General features: G+C 48.8%; 6 protein-coding genes across 6 annotated transcripts; 3 read left to right on the top strand and 3 right to left on the bottom strand.

Moving 5' to 3' along the window:
- Positions 1-2744: 2744 nt before the first annotated feature.
- BP5553_10686 (uncharacterized protein) lies at positions 2745-5804 on the top strand (the record flags this gene model as incomplete). The annotated part of the gene is made up of 3 exons (XM_032019309.1): positions 2745-2914; positions 3519-4060; positions 4105-5804. 3 exons carry the CDS (start codon positions 2745-2747, stop codon positions 5802-5804), a joined length of 2412 nt encoding a protein of 803 aa, XP_031864521.1.
- Positions 5805-6553: 749 nt separating this feature from the next.
- On the bottom strand, positions 6554-6886 carry BP5553_10687 (uncharacterized protein; the record flags this gene model as incomplete). Its single annotated transcript, XM_032019310.1, has 1 exon — positions 6554-6886. One exon carries the CDS (start codon positions 6884-6886, stop codon positions 6554-6556), a length of 333 nt encoding a protein of 110 aa, XP_031864522.1.
- Positions 6887-7992: 1106 nt separating this feature from the next.
- Positions 7993-9948, bottom strand: BP5553_10688 (Uncharacterized protein; the record flags this gene model as incomplete). Its single annotated transcript, XM_032019311.1, has 5 exons — positions 7993-8574; positions 8625-8922; positions 9004-9361; positions 9417-9598; positions 9662-9948. The coding sequence occupies 5 exons, from the start codon at positions 9946-9948 to the stop codon at positions 7993-7995; spliced, it is 1707 nt and encodes a 568-aa protein (XP_031864523.1).
- An 830-nt stretch (positions 9949-10778) lies between these two features.
- Positions 10779-12447, top strand: BP5553_10689 (Uncharacterized protein; the record flags this gene model as incomplete). Its single annotated transcript, XM_032019312.1, has 2 exons — positions 10779-11330; positions 11386-12447. The coding sequence occupies 2 exons, from the start codon at positions 10779-10781 to the stop codon at positions 12445-12447; spliced, it is 1614 nt and encodes a 537-aa protein (XP_031864524.1).
- A 746-nt stretch (positions 12448-13193) lies between these two features.
- On the top strand, positions 13194-15448 carry BP5553_10690 (Uncharacterized protein; the record flags this gene model as incomplete). The annotated part of the gene is made up of 2 exons (XM_032019313.1): positions 13194-13717; positions 13792-15448. The coding sequence occupies 2 exons, from the start codon at positions 13194-13196 to the stop codon at positions 15446-15448; spliced, it is 2181 nt and encodes a 726-aa protein (XP_031864525.1).
- A 397-nt stretch (positions 15449-15845) lies between these two features.
- BP5553_10691 (Uncharacterized protein) lies at positions 15846-17813 on the bottom strand (the record flags this gene model as incomplete). The annotated part of the gene is made up of 3 exons (XM_032019314.1): positions 15846-16341; positions 16403-17497; positions 17554-17813. 3 exons carry the CDS (start codon positions 17811-17813, stop codon positions 15846-15848), a joined length of 1851 nt encoding a protein of 616 aa, XP_031864526.1.
- Between the last annotated feature and the right edge of the window lie 198 nt (positions 17814-18011).

The raw sequence follows: 18011 nt of genomic DNA on the forward strand, positions 1-18011 counted from the left end.
ACAACTCAATCCTAGTTATTATTGAACAATTTACGAAGTATATAATCGTTATTCTATATCTGGAATCTAGTACAACTGAAGAACTTGTATTCGCTTTCTTGCGAGAAGTTGTAGCAAGATATAAGATACTAGAAGAAATTATATCCGATTAGGATAAACTCTTTATATCTAAGTTTTAGATTACTTTAACTGTTTATTTAAGAGTTAAAAGAAAACTATCGACTACTTTCTATATACAAATAAACAGTAGAACAGAAAGAATGAATCAGACAATCGAAGTATACTTACACTATTATATCAACTATAAATAGGACAATTAAGTATTGTTACTCCTACTTGCTGCATTTGTATATAATAGTACAATCACAGACACAACGAAAGTATCGCTATTCTTTGCTAATTACAGTTATAACGTCAGTGTCTATTACAAGGCCTAGATATCAGACATCGATAACTAGTTAGTACAAGTCCAGACAAACGAAATCAAAGACCTACATAAAAAACTAAGTAGCGAACTTCAGTTTATTATAGAAAAAAGCGCTTTATACTACAATTCGAAATATAGTCAAGAACTAACACTACAGAAGAAGGACAGAGTTTACTTATTCAGAAAAAATATTAAAACTAAACGACTAAGCGATAAACTAGACTACAAGAAATTAAGATTATTCAAAATTAAGAAGTTCAAAGGACGTCTGAATTATAAACTTACTTTACTAAAGACAATGAACATCTTTCCGGTTTTCTATATTTCTCTCTTTGAACTAGTACTACTAAACGTACTACTAACGCTAATAACCGAAATAGAACTAATCAACTCAAACGCCGAATACGAAGTCGAACAGATATTAGACTATAGACGAGTCAAAAGCACAGTCAAATATTTAATCAAATAGTTAGACTACTTATATTCGGAAAACATATAGGAACCTAGGACTCATCTCAACTACTACTAGATATTTGAGAAGTTCTACTACTAAAATCAAAAGTTGCCTAGATCAGGTCATTAGGACTTAGCAGAGGACTAAAGTCGAAAGAAAAGTCGCTGCTAAAACTACTAGTTGTAGCAGCTAGCTGTCTCGATTCTACTTCACGACAAGCTTCCGTTTCCTTTTCTTCCTTTTCTCTTTCCTTTACTTCATCTAGCTCGTCTAAATCACGGAGCCCCTAAACGACTATATTAGAAATCCGACACTTGAGAAGCTCTTGCTACTTCTTCAGACACTCGGCACAAGCAAAGCCTTCTATCGCTGCTGCCAGAGCTGCTTCACGTTCAAAGTGAAACTTCTCCTAAATATGCTGAAAGGACTCGAAGCTGTTGATTGCGACACTTTTGACGTCGTATTTCGAACTTCGACGAACACATTCACTACACTTCTTCGACTTTTCATTCAGGACCACGCAGGTCCGACCATACTTTTCACAACTTGAGCAGAGTATTATTTCGTCACTTTTAGAATTTATAAAATCAGTAAACAGTCTATAGTTCTTAAACTTGTCGTAATTTGAAGTTATATTGAAAAAAGAAGAAAGTTATACTTGACGTCCGATATTTTCGATATAACTTTTAAACTAAGAGACTACGCTAAGTTATATAGAGGATAGTGTTACAAACGCCAACTTTATAGCTTGAAGCTCGGGTAATATACTACATTACTACAGAGAATTATAAAAGTATATAACGAGGTCACGTGACAGCAGAAAATCATGTGACGAGATTACGTGAAAAGGATCTGGGGGGATCTAGATCCGTTCAGACTTTGGATCTGAATAGATCTAGATCTAGCTAGATCTAGGAGTAGGAAAGTTCTATATAAATAATGTAATTTCCTTACTAGATAGGAGCTTCGTGTTCAACTTGATTCTTGAATATCAATTATAACATTTTACTTTGATTACATTTGATTCCCTCCGTGATTCACTCACCCTGATATTACTTACAGATCATTAAAAGAGATCACTATATTACTTCGCTACGTAAACGAAATAGAACACCTCCAATACGACTCCCCGCCAGAGGAACTATTGGAACTGTTATATAGTTTCCGAATTAGGATTAATATATTCCTAGGCGTACTGGTCTTCTCCTGAAACTATTGATCTAACTGTCTCAAGCTAAGGTTCCTAGTCTCTGGGCCTATCAAGAACTAGGGGTAGTCTAGATATAGTTGGAGTTGAATACTCTGTCGATATATTAGTAGATATGAAAAGTATAAAGTAGTAAGAAGTGTAGATTGCAAGGGATTTGAAAGTATTGAAGAATTGGTAGTAGAATTAATAGGATTCTAAATAAATATGAAGAATACTCAAACAATTTGTTTACTACGTGATACTTTAGTAGCCCGGGCTCATAACTGTTGATTAATAGGACCCAAATTGGTATACTTAATACAAGTAATTGATTAGTCAGAATAGGTTATAGAATAGGATAATTGAATTGATTCCAAAGTTTAATACTATAGGGTGAAAGCTTCACATATATAGGCAAATGAATGTATAGAGTCAAGTGATCAATCAGGTAACTCAAGGAAATAATACCGATAGTATCCGAATAACTTCCCAGGGCCTCCATCATCATGTGCTATACTAATTAGTATGGGATACGATGATATCCGTGTATTCGGCTCATCGCGAGTATACATATCTCATTTCTCCTTTGTAGTGGAGAAGTGCCAAGTGGGGTGCCTAAGTGGCTTGACCAGCCGGCCAGGGGAACTCCCATAACTCCCATATTCTAACAGCTAATGATCACCCAAGACTTATTCGATATCGATCGCAATCTTACATCGGAAACGTTGGAAAAGAGGTTGCAAAAAGCATGGGACGAATGCGGTACTGTTAAACCCACACGCGCTCCCACCAAGGTCTTTCGAAGACCGCAGTCATCGCTTTCCAGTGGGCATCTCTCTGCTCGGTCAGTAGTCTTAGGACAAACGATATCGGGATCTCCAGGACCTCGCCGGCCGGAACTGCCAAGGTGGCGGACTAGATCCATAGCAAGTTCACTATCGTTGTCTTCTCCCCCTGGCTAGATGTGGACACCTGTGGCCTTCCTGTAGATCTGGGTCATTAGATTCACCTGCTGGTTACGCTCAGAGACTCTGCATCGTTCCGCAGGAACGCAACCACCAAGTCACTACTCGAGTACTCCCGGCAGATCCTCGGGCCCGCTAAGACCTTCGTCGAGGTTCGACTATTAATAAAGTACGTGCTATAGACGTGTGTTTTATTACCATAGTAGAAGCTAAAGTAGTTCGACTGCTGATATTAGAATTCGTTATACTATAAATTTTATCATATGGAGTATTTATACTTTAAGCCCGAGTACTCTTAGTTATAATATTATTAAGGCTACTTCGGTCTAAAGTACGAATAAGGGCCGATGAAAGCCGAAGCCGTGTCTTAAATACTCGGCTGTAGCTGGCCTTCTAACGTATTAGAATTTAAATAATCCTGTTGCCTAGAGCACCGATAGCCTTATTTTAAGCAGAAAAACTTCTAAGCTTCTTAACCCTCAGACTTAACCGTGTATTCAAGTTGCGACCTTTTATTCAAGAAACAACTATTTCGCAGCCAGGTAACCGAATCATGTCTCTTGACGTTTACTCTTTAGCAGAGAATGGTACTATAGTCCGTATGTCTCGTAAACCTTCAGGCACAATGGTTCCAACTCGGCAATCTCGAATTGCATCATGCAACACTTGCTTCGACCTTAACCCAGACTGCATACCGCCAGAAATGGACGAGTTTTCTGATAACGATGTACGAAGAATCAATGGACAGCGACGAATCTGGACCTCGGCAGACTCCTTACAGTTTTCTGCGACAAACGGATGTCCCTCTTGCTCGATATTACTAGAGGGCATTTCAAGAAGCTGCTCCGAATTGGTGTATGAAAGCCGTCTTATATGGCAAAGTCCGGCTGCTTCGGATAGTATCGGCCTACAATTTCATCCTGGTCTTGGGTTGGAGGTCTTGGTGGAGGGTGATGTACCACAAGACGAGGACTCTTGGGTTTCCTCAGAAGGACATGTTTCCTTCGAGTTTTATACAAACTCGAGTTCGTAGATCTATCATCTTATTGGTCAAGGCTAAAATCGATAGATAACGAGCCAGCTTGGCCAGCATTTGGACGTTTAAGAGATATCCCTAAGACACTCGACCTTGAAATTTGCCTCAATATCTTGAGGCCATGGTTAAGAGACTGTTCCATAAACCACCGGGACTGTTTACCTGCCAATCTGTCTCAAATGCCTTCACGGATCCTAGATGTCAGTGGATCTAGAAATGAATGTATTGCTCTCGTGGAATCTACAACATTGCAATACGAGAATTACATTGCACTAAGTCATTGTTGGGGCAAAACCCAAATGATAATGACCGTTAAGTCAAATTTCGAGGATCATCTCGGCGGAATTCAATTCGACCAACTCCCAAAAACCTTTCAAGAAGCTGTAATGATAACACGCCAGCTTGAAATAAGGTACCTTTGGATTGATTCACTGTGTATCATTCAAGATGACCCAGTAGACTGGGAGACGGAAGCCTCTCAGATGGCCATGGTATACACTTCATCATATCTTACGCTTGCTATCCTCCACTCACCCAACAATCATGGTGGTTGCTTCTCTGATAGACACACCAGCAATGTTGGTGATTTGCCTTTGTGCATTCCCACGGGATCTATAGCTATACCATATCGTGTTAAAGATCTCACAACTACGGTCATGACTCGTCTCATGCCCAGAGATGCGCATGCTCATTTCCTAGGAGACCAGATTGATGACACACCACTAGGAATTCGCGCCTGGGCATTACAAGAACGCCTTCTTTCACCGCGAACTTTATACTTCCACCCCGGGGAGCTGGTCTGGGAATGCAAGACGAGTCTTGCATGCGAATGCCAAAAACTTGAAATTCTTAGGCCAGATGGATGTAACGAATTTGAGAATTTGTTTGAAAATGATCGCTTGAAGTCCGGCATAAATTTTCCCCAGGATATTACCATGGGCGAAGCAGGAATCAACTGGTTTCGAATTATTACGGTCTATTCAAGATTAAAGCTCACAAAGCAAAGCGACATACTCCCTGCTTTATCAGGATTGGCAGGCCATTTTTCTAATGTCATGAAATGTGACTATCTAGCTGGCATATGGAGTGCTGATCTTGAAAGATCACTATCATGGAAGAGAATCCCTCAATATCCACATGGAGGTCCCGCCGCTAGGCAACAGAGAAATAACGCCCCATCTTGGTCCTGGAGTGCCATAGCATTGGGCCTTCTATCGGATGATTCGTCGATATCTTATGAAATACCACTGAATAGAGGATTCAACCAAGATGCGCACTTAAATTGTCTATCATATACCACTACCATCTCTGGTATAAATCCCTATGGTGCATGTACAGAAGGAAAGTTACGCCTTTCCGGGTCTATGATCGCAACAGAATTCTTTGAAGTTTTCGACATTATCGGAAAGCGGCCGAGACAACTTGTCTACTTCCACGGCTTCGCATCTGCCATCTCACCAGATATACGCCTAACTGAGCCTGGCCCGTATCAAACCCTTGATGGCGATGTGTTGCACTGTCTACTTATTGGGAGTACCAGCTTCCCTATATATCGGAAAATCCATAATATAGGTACATTTCCAGGTAATTGTGACGATATAGCACAGATTGCACTGGTTCTAAGAGCAGAAGACGCCCAGGCTGGAGTGTATACACGGGTTGGTTTGCTAGAAGTTAGAAGCAGCCAGAAGTGGTTTGAAGGCGCAGAAGTGGTCACACTTGAAATTATTTGACTGATATACTGCTACTATCATCAATATAAAAACACTATCAAAGAGAGCTAACTGACTCTTTGTTTTCTATCCGTTTGGCTGCCACTAGGATTACGCCTCGCCGGCCAATTATCAAGCCATTTTAATTTCTAAATAAAGCGCGAAACAATTACGACAATGCCAAATCCTCTCATTGAAAAACAACTAAGCTTCTAAATTGAAAATATTAGCAATCTGTTTGGAATTTTATAAAGGCTTAGCAAATTCATATAAGGCAGGGAGGAAGTTTTGATGTTCCTTGCATTACCCCTGATGGCAGCCGAACGGATAATACGGAATATTACAACCGCAGAGCTAGAGGCGTTGAACTTCAGTTGAGTTGTGCTAAAAGAATAAGATCTCAGACATACGCCATATATTAATTGGAATTTGTCTCGGGTTTTGAGTGGAAAAAGAATAGGCAAGGTGACGTGAGGGCGGAAGATAGTTAATTCAATTAGGGTAAAACGAAACCTCTCAGAAAACAGAGGTCAAGCCCTCAAGTTTCCGAGTTGTTTTATTCGGTATCAATCGACTTATCAACAAATTGCATCAATCCACCAGAAGGTCGGGCGAAGCTCTCCGTCAGCTTGGGAGATATTTTGAAGGGTTCATGTGTGTCTTAAGGCGGCCCAGATATTTTGAATTTTGAGTTACTGGAAACTGATGGCCATCGATTATAATGGAGCGACTGTTATCAGGATTGCCCCATGTTTAAGAGGTGTCTTGAACTATGTAATCGCTACAGACGATCGGCTTGCGGGATCCTTCAAAGAGTTGCTGTTAAGACTTGCACGTAGTAGCTCACAATTGATCGGATCTTGATCATCCGAGCTGCTGTACACGACGAGGATCCTGATTTCGGTGACAGCCGAGTCTAGTGGTCGGTATTCGTAGCGGCCCGCCCTGGCCTCAAACGAGGGCCTCTTAAACGCTGGTATAGCGATTTCTTCGTTAGCTGAAGGCGATGGGGGGCGTCTGAGGGTTTTGCTGAGAATATCCTCGATTTTGCTGACACTTTTCTCGAGGCCATCTATGCGCTGTTCTAGAGGTTCTAGATACATACCGCTGTAGTCGGTCGGCAAAGTTTGCCATTCTAATCCCTAGAATCTTGATACGGATTGAGAATAGAGTATGAAGTTTACATTCGAGACATTAACGGCCCATGCGAATTACGTTAGAAAATAGCGGAGGATAAATACGAATATATGCGAGTCGTTAGAGTACTCAGGCAGTTATATAATAGGTCTGTAGCCAGGTGCTTTGGGGGTGACCCACCTGGTGTGATTATATCCCCACACGCGTAATAGACTGTATTAATTCATTCATCCAAGGGCGTTTACAACCAATTATATTGTCCACTAGTCCTAAGTTATCATCACTACCAGACCTAATTCATCATCTAATTGTTATCGTCGGGTACATCTCGCTTCACAATGTCAAGCCCTTTTACACACCATTTGAGGCAAGGTCCACAACATTAAGAATAGTAGTCCCATTATACTTGCCCACTTCTACGCGGCGGTATTTTTCCTCTCTCATCGTTTTATCTCCGTTCGGAGGTTAGTAAGGGTAGGAAAAATTGGGCAGGAGAAACCGTGGAATTAATGCTAATACTACGCCATCACATAAATATTTTGTTTTCTAAACTAACTTACTTCTTCCTAAATATAATAGGGTGAGGAAGTGTGAAAACTTAACTTATCCTCGTGCTCACAACTAAGGTACGTATGTATACCTGGCAGCCTTCTCGGCCTTAGCCGGCTTGAGTCACCACCGGGTCAAGGCAGTCTCAACATGCGCAATGGACTAATAAAGACAGACACCGCAGCCATGATGTTGCTAAGATGCATTGTTATAAGTTGCAGTGCAGCTATTCAGTGATGATTGTTGGCTGCTTCCTTAATATAGTAACATGGGATATAATTACCCTCTAAGTCGCTGACATCTGCGGGACACAAGTAAAGATGGGGCGTCGGATACTGTAAGATACTTTTCGAATATATCTCAGGCTTTTATTTGTCTACGGCTTAGTAGACGTCTAGTTAAACTCGGCTGGAATATATTGACCCAGACTAGGAAGTATAACCATCATAGGTGTGCTAGACAAGCTGATTATTTATTGATTTATTAAAAATACGCTATATATAGATAGATAACTTTAGGAAAGTTAGACAGACGCATATTTCACGGATAAGCCTGTCTCCTCCAGGCCACTTTCCTTCTCCGTCGGCGTCGCCAGCCCATCGTTGTAAACCTCCACGCCGTTCACAATGGTGACCTCATCGCGGATAGTGGTCTCGATTAGGGTCTCGGTTGCAGGCCAGAAACGGCTGAGTACACAGTAGATGACAAACGCGCTGGTGAATCCCCACAAGATGTTTACATCGTAGACGTACTGGATGCCGCCGACTGGGAGGCTTGGATTCACGGCGTGCACCATGCCCGGAAGATTGGGTGAGATAGAAATGATGAGGGCGGCAGCGGCGCGCCAGTTGACTCCCCCGTGGTACCGGTAACGGCCTCGGCGGCGGTACAGGGACGGGATGTCGATGTTGCGCTTCTTAACCACCCAGTAGTCGGCACCCATGATGGCGGCGATGGGAGCCAGAAAGATGGCAAGCGCCGACATGAATGTCAGGAGGGAAGCGGCCGACGAGATGATCTTCCAGGGAACCATGACCCAGCCTCCGATAAGGGTGGTAATGATGGCACCGCGGCGGATACTGATATATTTAGGGAAGAGGGTTGCCTATGCATGATTAGCTGAGATAGGTATTGGATAGGAGGCGGTGCACTCACCATGTCGTTCGAGCAGGAAATGACATTTGCGGAAACGTTGGTTCCAATCTGTGCTACGACCCAGCAGAGGCCAACGAAGAACGCCCCACAACGACCACTAGGACCGTCCCAATGAGAGGCAAGTTCAACGGGATCCCATATATAGGTACCATACAGAATCTTCCCCGCGCTAGCCGCAATGATGCCGAAGATGCCGATCAAAGATGCAATGAAAGGCATGAAGAGCGCTTGCCAGTAGACCCCACGAGATTTCTTTAGGTAGCGGGTGAAGTCGGGAATGTTGGTCCCCATCGTCATCCTATTTACAAGAACGGTTATTAGCTTAGGTGCTCAGCCAAGAGGTCTGTGGAGGTGAATGTGTAGGGAGGCTTATACGCACCATGAACCGGTTATGCTCGACATGGACGATAGGATCAACCAGTTTCTTGTCGACCCTGAGACGGTGGCCTCCTGATCCCAGATGTCACCCGCACCTCCCGCTTGGATGCATAGGGCGATGACGACTGCGACCGAAGTCACTACCACGACCACCGCCTTAAACACGAAGAACCAGCGGAGCTTGTGGGGCGGGATAAGGAGGAAGGGGAACTGAAGACTCCAGAAGAGAACGTGAGAGCACATCTGGTGCGTTGTGATACCGACCGATTCAGGGATCGTGTTAGCGATATTGAGGTACGAGGGCCAGATAGAACGGATGATCTGCGTCATCGCAGTCGACCCAGTGTAGGTCTGGATGGCTTGATGGGGGTGTAAGCGGGGGGGATCAATAGTACGAGGCCAGACTTGACATACCATGCCAGAATAGTGCCGTAATCATCCTGATCACGACTGCCACCCGCGAGAGGTAGAAGCCAAACGAAGCACGTGAAGCCACAGCGAAGTTGACGTGGAGATGGGCGCCCAGGGCTCCGTTGAGCACCAGGGGGATGATGACCATGGTGTATCCGAGGATGAGACAGTAAAGCGCCTCCCTCCTGTATACAGGGCGTAAGCATGGGAAACCGGATCAAGGAGAAGCATGATTTAGCTGTACTGACCATGTGAGCCCGACGGCGATAATCGAGGCGGCGCCCATCCAACCCTGGGCATTGAGGCCGTCGCTGAACCAGAAACCCAGGATAGTCCATGTGGACCAAGTGCGGCGGTCCAGAGGGGTCACATCGGAGTCGGCGTTGGACCAGCTGCCCTCATCGGCGAATGTCGAGGGCTGTTTGGGGAGCACCCAGCCCGAGAGCGACTTCTTCTGCATGGCATGCTCATTGATGCGTTCCGTCCGCCGGCGCAGGAACGAGGTGGCGTTGGACGTTGCGGTTGCAAAGGCCATGGTGTGCGGGTGAGGGCGACGGTCTCAACCGAGGAAGATGATATTGAAATAGATATTGAGATGCCGGAAACGAGGATCGTACGGAGGTATAAATATGGTAGCCATGATGGATAGCTATCAACGACAATGTACTGCGATGCGTGGTGAGATCCAAGATCTAGGGAAAGTACCCCGATAAGATACGAAGCGAATGATACTGTATACACATGACAAGTGGGGGCTGTTGGAGAGATACGATAGGGGCTGAGATACTGTATTAGCGGTGGAGAGGTTGTGGGAGATAGGGGTAGCGAGACTGCGAAGTAGATGCTTCACGTAAAGGGACGGCGTATACAGTACGTACTGTAGAACGATTAGGGGACCTTTCGGTAGTATCCGGGTCGGGTAAACCTCGGTAGCAACTATCGCTCGCTAAGCTAAAATGGCTAGTGGCTTTGCGATTATCGCACCCCGTAGTTTTACTTCTTCTCATTACATCCCTCTTTTTCCCGAGCTACAGTATCCTCTTATCTCGCCTTCAGGTCTGGCAGGTTCGCCGATGGGCCTTCGGCGCGGCGACGCCGCCGGCTGGGCTAAGAAGCTGGGGTACAGTACAGTACAGTATTACCTTATCAGATATACACATCGAGTGCTACCAAGGTCCCTGCATATACTTCGTACTAACAAGGCTATAGACTGTACAAACAAGTGCCGTATTTTTGTATTAGATAAAGGCCGAGTTGATATAACAATATGCCAAATTATTTCTCTCTTCATTAAGATTCCTCCCTCTCAACTCTGATCTGATCTCTACGACGCGGCCTCTAAGACGCGGCCTCTTCCATCTCAGCATGACGACTCCGGACTGGCAAGCCCAGGCACAGATTTGCAGAGACATCCTCGATCAATCCATCCAGAAGCAATGGCTCCTCCCCGCCGACCGCCTGCCCCCGCCGGAGCGCACCAACGTGCTCGGCGTCCCCCAGGAGTCAGGCACGCTGACCGCGAGAGAGCTCGAGATCACCGAGACCGATGCGACGGGCCTGGTGGCTTCCATGGCAGCGGGGACCTGGACCGCCGAGGAGGTCGCGGTGGCATTCTTAAAGAGGGCGACTCTCGGGCATCAGCTGCTCAACTTTGCCACCGAGTTCATGGCCGAAGAAGCCCTCGCCCAGGCCCGCGCGCTCGATGACCACTTCCGGAGCACGGGCACGCTGGTCGGTCCCTTGCACGGCGTCCCCATTTCCGCTAAGGAGATGGTGTCGTTTGAGGGCCGCATCGTGCACACGAGCTACGTCTCCCGGGTGTCGAATGTGGCATCGCAGGACGCCTTGATTGTCCGGGTGTTGCGGAAGGCGGGGGCGGTATTTCACGTGCGGACGAATTTGCCGCAGACATGTATGGTATGTGTGATTTCCCGATCATGATCTCGAGATATGCTAACCTAACCGTCTCAAGCATCTGGATTGTGACAACAACATCACGGGCCGCACACTCAACCCTCACAATATCCGCCTCTCCCCTGGCGGATCCTCGGGAGGGGAGGCCGCTGCGGTTGGCTTCCGTGGCGCCGCCATCGGGATCGCAAGTGACATTGGCGGCTCTATCCGCCTCCCGGCCGCCTTCTGCGGCAGCTACGGCATACGGCCCACGACCCTCCGGACCCCGTGGAGCGGGATCGCGCTCGCGGGCGAAGGACAGGAGGCTATCCGCTGCACCCTGGGCCCGATCACCAATTCCCTGCGCGACCTGGATCTGTTTATGAAGGCCGTCACGGACGGGAAGCCGTGGGAGGAGGAGACGGCCCTGGTGCCACTGCCATGGCACGAGGAGCCCCGGCCGTCACCGGGGGATTTCACCGTCGGCGTGCTCTGGGATGACGGCATCGTTCATCCACACCCGCCGATGCAGCGCGCGATGAGGAGCGCCGTGGAGAAGCTCAGGGCGGCCGGGATCCGGACGGTGGACTGGGAGCCGTACAAGCATCAGCATGGCATGCGCATCATCAACGACCTGTTCTACCCGGACGGCGCCGCGACCCAAATCGCGGCTCTCGAGGAGTCGGGGGAGCCCTGGCTCCCCCTCACCAAGGAGGCCTTCACCCTCGCGCGCAACATGACCATCCCCGAGACGTGGGCAGTGAACCTCGAACGCGAGGCGTACCGCACCGAGCACCGGATGCTGATGAAGGAGCGCGGCATCGACGTGATCCTCTGCCCCGCGTACGTAGGCGTCGCCGCGGAGCCGCACGAGGCCCGGTACTCGGCCTACACGGCCATCTGGAACATCCTGGACATGCCGGGCGTCGTGTTCCCAACCGGTCTCCGCGTCGATCAGGAGCTGGATGCGGTTGAGGCCGGGTACCAGCCGCGCGGCGCGCAGGACGAGGCCGAGTACAAGTCGTATTCGCCGGAGAAATTCGTGGATGCTCCGATTGCTCTCCAGCTGGTAGGCAATCGATTCTGTGACGAAGCAACCGTTGCTGCGGCCAAGGTACTGGAGGATATTATCTGCGTGTGAGTATATAATCATATTAAAGGCGCCGAGGAGTCGGGAATCCAGAATTGGGCTGGTTGTTTTATAGACGGATCTATCCATATGAGGTGGTTGACGGCGAGTAGGTGCATATATAGTTATATAGTTATTTATGAGTAAATGACTAGGATAGTGTTTATTATATTTAATCCAATATTTCGGATTTATCTCCAGCTCAAGAAATTCTTCTCGACAGTTGCTACGAACTCGGATTTTGAATCTAGCCTACCTTATTCCCCTGAATTTGGGTAGGATCACGTGCTACTGCTTATCCCCACGTCTGGCAGCCTAGTGTATGTACGTACTAGTAGGAATTGCAAGGATAACACTCTTATGTAAACGTCTTACCGTAATCTTGCACGGTTAATTGATAAGGTGCCTTACCTAAGGTAAGTTACTAGCCCAAGATAAGTAGACCCGTAGGTAAATAGGCGCCGGAATGCATCTGGATAAGCTAAGCTTATCGCCGTATCTTTCCATGTCCTCAGCGCGCCGACGCGCCGCGGGGTCGCTGGTGCTGATCGAAGATTATTTCTTGAATAATATATCTACAATAAACGCGGGAGGTATCGGAGAAGGAGGCTGGCTATTATTCATGGCGATGATGGGGTTGCTGCTCTCGTTTCGTTGAGGCTCATAAGAATCTTTTCTGTTCCTTCTTTCTTTCTTTCTTCTTTCCTTTCTTATTCCATTTCATCTCATCCTACGAAACAATACAACACAACACAAACATGGCCCCAATAACCAACATGTCCCTGCCAAATGCCCGGCCCTATGCCTTCAACTTCCCCCCCGAAACCACGGCATTTCTCATCATCGACATGCAACGGGACTTTGTCGACCCGGGCGGGTTTGGTTCGGTCCAGTGCGGGAACCCCGACATCTTCTCGTCCGTCCGCAGCATTGTCCCGACCGTGCAGCGAGTCCTGGAGGTGTCCCGCGAGATGGGGATGCATGTTATTCATACGAGGGAGGGCCATCGACCGGACCTCTCCGACCTGCCCGCGGCAAAGCGGCTGCGGCAGATCAGTGCGCCGAGTGGCCACCATACGATGGGCATCGGCGATCAGGGCCCCATGGGAAGACTGCTGGTGAGAGGAGAGTTCGGCCACGATATCATTGACGAGCTCAGGCCGGTCCCGGGAGAGCCGATCGTCGACAAGCCGGGCAAGGGGAGCTACTGGGGGACCGGACTGCATAGGATATTACTCGCTCGAGGCATTACGCATCTGATTTTCGCGGGTGTGACAACAGAGTCAGTATATACTATATTCCTTGTTAGACAGGCGGCTGTTGCGTGGTGCATGGCATGGCTAACGGAGAAAAAAGGTGCTGTGTCACTACGACTTTGCGAGAATGCAATGATCGAGGGTACGAATGCTGCATTCTATCGGACTGCACTGGCGGCTTCGATCAGCAGCAGGTTACCACGTCGCTGGATATGATATGCAGCCAGGATGGCCTGTTTGGCTATATCGGGCACAGCTCCGACTTCTTTGCGCAGGCAGACAGGCTCGCAGGGACGGCTGTGGCTGCTCCGCCGGCGGCTTCAAAGGACCATGATACGAGTACGCTGCCATCAATTGCCGCGCTCCAACGGCAGTACAAGAGCAGCCTTGCAGATCCCCAGGTGATTGTCAACGCTGTCTTTGATCGTATAGAGAAGTACGAAGCCATCGACCCGGCTGTCTGGATCTCCAAACAGTCCCGGGACGACGTGCTTGCTGCAGCCGGAGCACTCTCTGCTAAGTACGCGGGGAAGCCGCTCCCTCCACTCTTTGGAGTGCCGTTCGCCGTCAAGGATAGCATCGACGTGGGAGGCTGCGTCACCACGCTGGCCTGCGAGAGCTTTGCGTACACGGCGGATTCTACTGCCCCGGCCGTTCAACACCTGCTTGACGCCGGTGCTTTGTACATTGGCAAGGTCAACCTGGACCAGCTGGCCACGGGTCTCACGGGATGCCGTTCACCCTATGGCACCCCGCACAGCTTCTACAGCCAAGATCACATATCGGGCGGCTCATCATCTGGATCAGCCGTCGCCGTTGTAGCGGGCCTGGTCTCGTTCGCCGTCTCGACCGATACCGCGGGCAGCACCCGCATCCCCGCCGCTTTCAACGGCATCGTTGGCTTCAAACCCACCAAGGGAACCATCTCGGCCCGGGGATTGGTACCTGCGTGCAAGAGCCTCGATTGTGTTACAGTCATTGCGCCCTCCCTGGCAGATGCTCGCGCCGCCTGGTACATCATGGATCAGCACGATTCCCTAGATCCATATGCCAAACTACCGAGCAGCCTCGCGACCTGGAAGACGGATTTCCGTGGGCCGAGGGAAGGGGGCTTCACATTCGGCGTGCCTCCGGCTTCCCTGCTGGAGGAGACCTGCTCCGAAGCATACCAAGAACTGTTCCAGGCTTCGATACAGACGCTGGTATCATGCGGTGGCCGGCTGGTCGAGATCGATTACTCCCCGTTCGCCAAGGCCTGCGACCTCCTCTACAACGCGTCCCTGGTTCACGAGCGCCTGGCTTCCATCGGCCACGAATTCATCGTGAAAAACGTCGACTCCTTCCACCCGGTTACCAAATCCATCTATCGGTCAACACTCGATTCGGATCTAAAAGCCTGGCAGGTGTTCCGGGATCAGGCGTTGCAAACACAGTATATCGCGCAGGCACGCAAGGTTTTCAACACCCTCGAAGGCGGGGTCGACGTCTTGGTCGTGCCGAGCGCGCCGTGCCATCCCACCATCGCGGAGATCCGAGCAGACCCCATCGGTCTGAATTCCAAGCTGGGCGTGTTCGCACACGCGGGCAACGTGCTGGATCTGTGTGGCGTCAGTGTCAACGCTGGATGGGTCGAGGGCGGAGCAGCAGAGGAGGGCAAGAAGTTACCCTTTGGAGTCACGTTTCTGGGCGGGAGCGGGTACGATGGCAAGATCCTCGATCTCGCTGCGGTCTTGGAAGATGCTATCAAGAAAGAATGAAGGGCGCTGATATGATCCATCCCCCGGTTTCTGAAATATTTAACGCGGTAGGCACATGCTATTTAGGACAGATTAGAACTTTAATTATTTCGACCAGAGGTCAAAAAGTTTACAAATCGCACCGTTAATGAACGGCATAGCGTCCCTTAGCTTCCATCAATCAACCATCTAAGATAATACTCAAACCAGTTTTAAGAACTCGGATAGGGTGGGCATCATTAGTACCACAAATCGTTATCGTTTCTGAGTCTGTAGCCTAGGATCTCGGGTTGTGTCTCGGTGCTACTAACACCTAAGTAAGTAGGGGGGGAGGCGCTGCTCTCTGAATGTCGGCCTGTGGTGTATTGCGTGCGGAGTGTCAAATGAAAACTGCCCATGGCGAGTTTGAAGTCTCTAGCTAAACTTCTTCGGCCGGTCTAGCTACTTTGGCCTCTAAAAGTAACATATTGGCATCGAGTAAAGCCATCGCGGGCTTCATATATCGCGCCCCATTTTCGGTGTTGATCTTCAGTATCCACCTATATTCCCTCAGCTTCGTCCGGTAAAAGTCTGCCTCCCCAGGGCTTGTAGCCGTGGATAGCAGGAGGGTACCAAAGACGGCGATAAGAGCAAAGTTTTGAGGTGATGCAAAGTACCAGAAGCTTGACAGGTGTTGTGGCTTGAGGGATTGGAGGAAGTCCATGGCAAACATGAAACGCTCGTGGGCGACGGAGCGGCATATCTGGAAGAGTTGTGGGTTTGTAGAAGGGCCGAGCGCAAGAATAATGCGGCGGTGAAGGGTGATCTCGGTGGCTACATAGGCTAGCCTTAAATATCCAACCGAGTTGAGCTTCATTACCTCTGTAGCTTCCATAGATAGGCAATCAGGGAGGTTGGAGAACCACTCCTTCAGCCTGACAGTAAATGTCAGTCACGGGCGCGCTATAGTAACATATAAGAATCAAGACCGCTCACCTTAGCTGTACCGGCTTTACCTTCTCCAGGAGAATCGAAAGACCGCTCGACCCGGCAGCAGCAATCTCCCGAGTCGCCTGGAGTGTAAATACGGATTCGAGGAGATCAGCTAGTATTACCGACAAAGTAACCATGTAGGTGAACAGGATTCGACCCCTTTCAACCTCCGAGCTCCCTTCCTGGCTGTCCTCATGAGACGCGTTCTCGGGAAAATCTGCCATCGTCACCGGCTGGAGTGCCCAGTTTGCCGAGTGGACCAGGGGTACTCGGCCGCTCCCGAGGCTGCTCCATTTGTCCTGCATGAACAGGGCCCAGCCCAGCCTTTTCCGCAATCCCTTTTCCCATTCGGGAATGTTCCAATCCGAGGCATCCAAGTGCAGACCTAATCCGTGCCCAACACTGACGAGCTGCGCAGTCAGCTCTGCCGAGTCCGTATCGGTATGCTGCAGCAACAAAAGGCCGGCTTGAACTGTCGAAACCTTCGGTCGATGCATGGCATCCTGGAGGGCCTTTCGGGTGATCCTTTCGAGCCTTATCATATCTGGTTTGGCTGACTTACTAAGCTCCTCGTCGTACGACCAGTAATGAAGTGCGAGAAGATACACACTCGCCAGGAGCGGCGGGGCGAATTCTCGATATGAGCGGTTGTATTTCTCGAGGTAGACCTCCTTGTGGAGTACTGGAAAGCTCGGAAACACGATGCGGAAATACATGGCCACCAATGCATGGCCGTGGGGTTTTACAATTGCCTCAATAGCATCCACGTCTTCGAGTTCATCAGCGTAGCCTTGTGTCCCGTTATCTGGGAGCAGCAAGAATGCGTTGGCCGAGCTGACTCTTCGTAGGGTACGTCCATCAGTCAGGTGCACCACATGATTCTTACCAATCTCGAGCGGGCCTAGGAGGGATGGTTCGATTCCTCTTGTTGCCCCGACGTATTGACTGTGGTACTTATTCTGCAAACCTAGTGTCCTTTTCAGAAGACTCGGTCCTTCCATGTCGTCATATTCTTCCACTCCAGTCCCACTGGTGGTCTGAATGATGCGAGTTTGCGTCTCTGGAGACCTCTCAACTCGTCCAGAGGAAACGGAGCGCCTAGGTCCGCTGTCAGCTGCGAGCACGTGGTTGGAGGGTGGGGTGTCAAGGCAAACCGTCTAGAGGAGGTATCGTCTCCATGTTGGGTGAGTTTGCGTTTTCGCGAATGGGGATCCTCTAGAAAGGTGCATTCCTGGCTGTGAAACCTGCACAAGACACAGATGGTGGAGTCATCTTCCAGCACACATCGGCTCTTTCGCTTCCTCTGCGCCAAATCAGCGCTGCTGTACCGTAGTCTCGGGTTGGGCCTGGGGTAACTTACACATGCATCACAGGGCCTACTCTTTCGTCTAGCTGGCGGGTGGAGCGATGCCATTATTCTCATGCATCGTGGAGAGATAGGCAGGTGGTCGTTATAAAGTTACCGCTATTATCGATAGAGACTATCGTCGTTCTTGCCTCACCGCCTTTATAAAGAGTGGCGGCGGCAGAAGAAGCTCAATCGAGCATAAGAGGTATTACTAAGACGTATTACTAATGCTAGATCCATGCCTCCTGAACTAGAACCCTGTTA

The sequence above is a fragment of the Venustampulla echinocandica genome (assembly GCF_003357145.1).
Source record: "Venustampulla echinocandica strain BP 5553 chromosome Unknown scaffold_18, whole genome shotgun sequence".
NCBI lineage: Eukaryota > Fungi > Ascomycota > Leotiomycetes > Helotiales > Pleuroascaceae > Venustampulla > Venustampulla echinocandica.